Below are 6,890 nucleotides of genomic sequence, written 5' to 3' on the forward strand. Positions count from 1 at the left end.
AGCATCTCTAGCCGGGTGGAAAAGAGCAGTGATGGCAGCAACGGCATTTCCACCCGGGTGGAAAAGGGCAGCGACAGCGTCTCTACCCGGGTGGAAAAGGGCAGCGATGGCAGCAACAGCATTTTCACCCAGGTGGAAAAGGGTGGTGACAGCAACGACAGCATCTCTACCCGGGTGGAAAAGAGCAGCGACGGCAGCAACGGCATTTCCACCTGGGTAGAAAAGGGCAGCGCCAGCATCTTGGACCCAGCTGGCTCTGGCGCCGTGGGGCTGGCTGAAGGATGCAGAGCACCAGATGCCGAGGGAGCCCCGCTAACAGCCCCCCGAAGGGCAGACGGCCCTGTAGAAAGCCAAGCTCCGGCCCTCTTGGCTGGGACGGAGGGGTGTCTGCGGGCCCAAGAGCCTGCCTCCCACCCCGAGGCAACGGAGCAGGGGGAGAGGCTGGAAGAGCGCAGTCGGGGCATGACCCCCTCCCCAGGGGCCGCATGTCCCAGCCAGGCCGCAGAGAGTCCCAGCGAGGTGGCGGAAGAGGACCCCGAGCTGGCTGTCGACATGGAGCTGTTCGTGGACACCCTCCGTAACATGGAGCCCTCGGAAATACGGAAGCCCCTGAAGGTGCATAAGCCGCCGCGTCGCTCCTCGCTGGGCGTGGGCCGAGCCCTACCACCCATCCACGAGGACCACGTCATGCCCAGGTCCCAGGTTCCCTTCCCAGAAGCCCTCACCAAGCTCCGGGCAATGGCACAAGGGGCCGGCCGCCAGCAGAAGGGGCCGGCCGGGGGGAGCGCGGAGGAGGAGGAGGAGGAGGAGGAGGTCCAGAACCCGTATCTCAGTGAGGACAAGAAGTCCCCAGCCCAGGAGGAGCCCAGGAAGACGTACTCCAGTGCCGTGGAGGACTACCTGTCGCTGCTGGCGAAGCTGAAGCAGCCGCCGGGGGATGAGAAGGCCAAGGTCTCTGCCCCCCGGGTCACGATGGATCAAAGCATCCTGTTCAGGGCCAAAGTCCTCAAAGGCATGGCGCTGGTTTCAGACTTCCTGGAGCACAAGGCAGCCCCCGCGGAGAACAAGCCCTACTCCCGCCTGGACAACAGCGTCCTCTACAGCCGCTACGTGGCCTCCGCCGCGCCCCTGCCCAGCGCGCTGGAGCAGCAGCAAGAAGGCCGAAACTCGCCCAGCCCCGCCGACCTGGCGCTGCTCCAGGCCGCCGAGCAGAGCCAGCCTCCGCCCAACGGGCCAAAGTCCGGCAAGCGTCTGCCCTCCGAGCCCTCCCCGGAGGAGCTGGAAGTCGGCTCCCCGGGGGCTGAGCGGGCCCCGGGCCCAGAGCAAAGCCCTGACCAGATGCCTTCGGCCTCCCAGGAGGCTGAGCCGGAAAGCGCCCCTCCCCGACGCCCCGAGCACCCCGAAATGCAGGTGAGTCCGTCCAGGCTGCAAGGAGCCAGCTTGGCTTCCCCTTGCCATCTCCCTGGGCAGCAGAGCTGCTCCCAGGTCAGGCTGCTGAGGACCTGGTGTGGCAGGGGGGGCCCTGCTCTCTGCCGGGGGAGAGATCCGGGAAACTGGCACCGGGGGGTGGCAGGAGACGGGGCTTGGCCAGGGGACCTCAGCCCTGTGAATGCTGCAGGAGTGCGGGTGAGGTCTATGCACAGAGACCCCCCCATGGGCAGCTGCTGGGAGCCCGGCCAGACCCCGCTTGGGTTTGGGGGACACCCGCTGGGGTGCAGTGAGCATTGTCCCCTGCCCCCCACACGTGGGGCCCTGCTGGGAGCAGCTCTACGTGGACAGGTGGACACGGCCGTCCCGGACTCCTGCTCGCAGCCAGAGGCAGTGCCACCAGGGAAACTGAGGCAGGCCCAGGGACATTGAGTGGCAGGCATGGGGGTGCGGAGGTGAGCTGCTCTCATTGCACAGCGGCGCCCGGTGAACTAAGCGTGCAACGCTCCCCCAGCACCAGCCGGGTTTGTCCTGTCAAGGCTCCCGACTGACCGGCAGTTGGCGATGCAGGGGAGCGAACGGATAAGCCGAGGGGGTCCCGGGGGTGCTGTCGCAAGGGCAGCCCCAGCCCGGCAGGAGAGGCTGGGAGGCTGTGCAGCGGGTCATGTTGCCTGCGGGTCTTGCCTGATTTTTTTTCTTGCTCTTTTTCTACAGCAGGAAAAAATGAGACCCTCCAAGAAGATCAATGTGAGACCCGGCAAGGTACCACGATGGGGCCGGAGAGGGGCCGGGGGGCGAGGGGACGCATGCAGACCGGCGATGGCACCGTCTCTCTCGTGTCGTTTCCCTCCAGATCGTTCTCTACTCCGAGCCGGGCTTCGCAGGCCAGAAGCGAGAGCTCTGGGGGGACGTCCCGGACGCCACCTCCTGGGAGCTGTCCCCCACCATCTCCATCCGCGTGATCCGGGGAGGGTGAGCGAGATCTCGGGGGGGAGCACACAGGGGCTGGGGCGGCTCTGGAGGCCTAAAGGACAGAGAGCCGCCAGCCCTGCCACGCTGCGAGGGGCTGAGGGTCGTGGCGTGACCAGGAGGGCTCGGGGCAGTTGTCTGAACCCAAGCCCCCTTCCCCAGATGTCTGTCCAGAGCAGGGGGGGAAGGACTGGGGTCTGAGGTGTACGGGTTCAGTTCCCTGATCTCCCTCGGGCAAATGGCTGGGTCTCGCCGTGCCTCAGTTTCCCCCCCCTTTGTACAAGGGGGAGCAGCGCATCCATGCACTGCCTCTCCAGATGGCTCGTGTGTGGTGAGGACTGTGCAGCGCTTTGCACCAGAGGCTGCAAGCTTGGGATGAGCGCCCCTGGCACTGCCCAAGGCCCCCGCAGCCAGAGGCTGAGTGCGGCCAGCGACTTGCTGAGGCCCCCGCTAGCAGACCTCTCTCTCTGCGCTGCCTCCAGCTGGGTGATGTACGAGGAGCCGCGGTTCCACGGGAGGAAGTGCGTGCTGGCCGAGGGGGACGTGGAGATCAGCAACCCCTGGGCAGCCTACCAGCGAGCCGGGGAGGCTCCCGAGAACGTGCCTTTCCGGATCGGCTCCTTCAAGAGGGTCGTGCAGGTGAGTGCCAGCTTGGGCAGGGACGGGTCCTCTCGCGGCCACCAAAGACGTGGCAGCACCCCTGCACGTCAGCAGCTCGGGCCTGTCTCCCCCACCGCTGTGAGGGGGCAAGGGAAGGGTGTGCGTGGACAGGCTGGCACCTTCTGCCATCTGCCACCTGCCACAGCCCCTTCAGGAGCTGGTGCTTTCTCAGGAGGCTCCGGGTGCCTTTCCAGAGTGGGTAACGATGGAGAACTGTTGCTCCGTGCCCACCATAGCAGCTGGCACAGGCATGGGCTGGGGGGCAGCGAAGGTGGCTTTCAGCAGATGAGGTTTGGAGGGCAGGAGCAAAGATGCAGCAATGCTGGTAACGACACCCCCACTAGGACAGGAGCCACGGCTGCTCTCGTTAGGCAGGTTCTCGTTAGGCAGATTCAGGCAGGGGTGGATCTAGGAGTTTGAAAAGGGGGGTCCACATGGTGTGGGACACCTCTTCCAATACAGTGCGACGCGTGTTTTTTCTCCGGTTAAAGAGAAGCTAGCAGCTTTACTAGTATGGTAGGGGCCTAGGGCTGTGCTACTCTGTTCAAGATCGAGGCAAAACTAATACAGCGTTATTGGAAGGTGCACTAATTTGCTAGATTGATATAGTGAGTTTTTAAAAAAACACAGCAAACTAAGCAAAACCAGGCAGAAGAGATGATCGTGTTACTCTTGTAGCTGTTACAGTTAGATGTATGCCTCTTATTCCAATTCATAAAATGAAATCTAGCTTTGAACGTCTTGACGGTGCGTCCAATACTTCACTGTCAGTCGCTTCCACACCTGGGCTAAGATTACCGCGGCTGAGCGGAGGTTTTTAGCTAGTGTTAAGACAGTCTGCAGGGTTGTGAAACGGAAGAGAAACACTTGCCAGGACAGAAGAAGGGCAGCCTTTGTAGTGCAACATCAAGACCCTTGTAAAGGAAAGAGGGTCATTAGCAGCTGCAAAGTGAAGAGAAATGAGCAGGAATCGGGGAGAGGAGGATGAGCCACAAAGTTTCAGTGCTGCCTGGGTAGAAATGCCGCTGCCTCTCCGGGGTGGTCAGTTTTCAGGTTTTGGCTGGAACAGGACTTGAAGGGGGCGGGGGGACAAGGGCACCTCTGCACCCCCCGGATCTGCCCCTGGAGTCAGGCTGTTCCTCTGAGCCTGAAGAAGCGCCTGCAGTGTCGCTGAACTCTCTCGGGAGCGAAAACGGGTGGAGGAAGCTGGTCTCCGTGGCCTGTTGGAGCAGGAGGGGAGAGCCCGGCATCTCACCAGCCCTTTGGAGGAGGCCGGGGTGGGTCTCCGCATACGCTCTGCGGGTCACTCCTTGGGGTCTGACAAGCTGCTGCCTCCTGTTTCAGGACTACCGGACCCCCGAGATCAGCTTGTTCAGCAAAGAGAATGGGGAAGGCACCAAAGCCAGGTTCATGGATTCCTCAGAGGACACCCGGACCCAGGGCAAGGCCTTGACAGCTGCCTCCATCGTAGTCCACTCGGGCCTGTAAGATGCAGGGCCTGGGGGGGGCGGGTTGTGACCAGTCCTTGGCTGTCGCGCAGGGTGGCGAAGCCAAGGGGCCCCGCTCAGCACCCTCTGACCCCAGCCGAGGCCCGGGCGTGTGTAACCACGTTGCCCGTGCCCTGCAGGTGGCTGATCTACTCCAAGCCCTTCTTTGACGATGACCCCTATGTCCTGGAGCCGGGCGGCTACCCCAGCCTAAAAGCGTGGGGCGCCAGGGACCCCTCCGTCTGCTCCATGCATCCTCTCAAACTGGTGAGTGTCGCTCCCGGAGCGTCGTGCCCTTGCTAGGGCAGGAAGGTACGAACCGAGTGCCAGTTTCTTCCCACGGGTCATCTCGGAGCTGCCCGGCAGGGCTAGAAACCTTGGCGTGGCTTTGCTGCGAGAGCCTGTGGTCCTGAGGCCAGCGTTCGGCCTCACCCCCGAGCTCAGCTTCTCCCTTCCCGCGGTTGAGGAGGTCTCCGGGCTCTCACGTGGGTCTCCTCTCGTTTCAGGGCTGCCCCGTGGTGGAGAAACCTGGAGAGCCCAAGGTGAGAGGGAAGAGGCCAGAGCCAGAGGCTGATCGTGCCGGAGGGATGGGGCAGGAGGGCGAGCTGAGCGCTCGCGGCTCCCGTCGTTCCTGACGGGGTGTGCCGTGGGGGCACGGGCCCCGTGCCGCTGCGGGGAGCGTCGGCTATAGCAGCCGGACCCGATCCGCCTCACCCCCACCTATCTCTTACACCTCTGCAGGCGATGGTTTACGAGAAGGCCCATTTCCAGGGCCGCAGCTGCCAAGTGAGCCGAGACGTCTACGACCTGAAGAAGCAGGAGGGCGGCCAGGGCCCTGGCCTGGCCACAGTGGGGTCTCTGTGCATCCTGGGAGGCTGGTGAGTGGGCAGAGGCACTGGGGGGGTCAAGGCTGTGATGGCCCAGAGCCCGTTTTAGGAGCCCCGCGGCCCCAAGAGCTCCCTGGTGGGATGTCCCACGTCTGCCTGTCTGTCCCCAGCTGGGTCGGCTACAGCAAGGCTGGCTTCCGGGGTCACCAGTACCTGCTGGAGGAAGGAGAGTACCCTGACTGGACGCAGTGGGGGGGCTACGGCAAGGAGCTCGTGTCGCTGCGTGTGATCCGGACGGTAAGCGCGAGGGGCCACAGTGCTCCTTGTGCCAGCTGTGTGGGGGGCGGTGAAGGGGGCTGGGTTATCCGTGGGGGGCAGGCAGCCGCAGCGTTGCAAGATGCATGCCTCAGCCATGAGTTGGGGGGCCCTGGCTCAGGCCTGGTGCGCTCTGATGCTCGTCCATCCCTCTCCTACATGGGAACTAAGCCAAGACCCCCCCCGCCCCCAAATCATCACCCATCAGGTGCAGACAGTGATAGGCCCCCACTACTCAGGGCGGCTTTGAAGCAGCCCCTAACAGGGGGTCTCCCAGCCTCCGTCTTCTGGATGGTCCAGTAGCAGGGGGTGGGGGTGGGGGTGGAGGTGAAGAGCCCGCATGGCACTCGTACGACCCTCCCAGGAGGGAACCAAGCAGGCGGCCTCAGACAGGGCCCCCTGTCCTCCCCCAGGACTTCTTGGACCCAGCACTGGTGCTTTTCGAGGCCATGGACTTCGAGGACGGTCCCAGCGTGGAGCTGAGCGAAGCCCTGCCGGATGTGTCGCTGGCTCGCTACGGGAGCAAAACGCAGTCCATCAACGTGTTGAGCGGCGTGTGAGTGCCATGGGGCAGGGGAGTGGACTGGGGGGAGATGGGGAGGGCGTTTCGGTGGAGAAGAGTAGAGAGGAGGTAGGACGACGGCAGGCCCTATGCGCGTGGTCCCCTGGGGAGCGCTGCGTGCCGCGGGCTCGGGGTAGGAAGCCGCGTGCTTCAAGGCGGCTCGCTCCTGGGGCCGGGAAGGAACGTGCCCCCGCAGGCGGCGGGGGTGGTCTCAGCAGCCCTCCTCCCTCTCTCTGGCCAGGTGGGTGGCTTACGAGGGCACGAACTTCTCCGGGGAGCAGTACGTCTTGGAGAAAGGGGTGTATCGGAGCTGTGAAGACTGGGGAGCCAGCGACTGCCAAATCGGCTCCGTGCAGCCGGTCCTCCAGGTGACAGCCCCATCTTGCCCCTTCGCCTGCCCCTGGGTGACTTCTGGGGAGACACCCACAGGGTCAAACGCCCCATCCAGACCCTACAGAGCCCGGGAAGGCCCTGCCCTGCCCTGCCTCCCCTAGCTGCCCTGGGGCTGGGGTTGTAGAGGCAGGCTGGGGTCTTCCCTTTTCCCACATCCCCCAAGAAGCCTGGAAGAGCAGGCTTGGGGCAAGACCGGTCCCTGACGGTCCCGGGATGCAGTGAGCACAAAGGCAGCCTGTAGCCCCCTGT

The 6,890-nt window shown here is 64.0% G+C and overlaps 1 protein-coding gene across 1 annotated transcript in view; it reads left to right on the plus strand.

Annotated features, from left to right (window-relative positions):
* Positions 1–6,890, plus strand: part of AIM1L (absent in melanoma 1-like) — an 11,872-nt gene continuing 4,982 nt past the window's right edge. The window contains exons 1-11 of the mRNA XM_019512471.1: positions 1–1,410; positions 2,143–2,190; positions 2,282–2,400; positions 2,880–3,036; positions 4,402–4,541; positions 4,685–4,811; positions 5,051–5,086; positions 5,286–5,422; positions 5,542–5,668; positions 6,100–6,242; positions 6,490–6,616. Coding sequence (XP_019368016.1) covers positions 463–1,410; positions 2,143–2,190; positions 2,282–2,400; positions 2,880–3,036; positions 4,402–4,541; positions 4,685–4,811; positions 5,051–5,086; positions 5,286–5,422; positions 5,542–5,668; positions 6,100–6,242; positions 6,490–6,616 — 2,109 coding nt within the window. The 5' untranslated portion in view covers positions 1–462. The remainder of the gene's footprint in view (positions 1,411–2,142; positions 2,191–2,281; positions 2,401–2,879; positions 3,037–4,401; positions 4,542–4,684; positions 4,812–5,050; positions 5,087–5,285; positions 5,423–5,541; positions 5,669–6,099; positions 6,243–6,489; positions 6,617–6,890) is intronic.

This window comes from Gavialis gangeticus, unplaced genomic scaffold, assembly GCF_001723915.1.
Source record: "Gavialis gangeticus isolate Ggan-Ray unplaced genomic scaffold, GavGan_comp1, whole genome shotgun sequence".
Lineage (NCBI taxonomy): Eukaryota > Metazoa > Chordata > Crocodylia > Gavialidae > Gavialis > Gavialis gangeticus.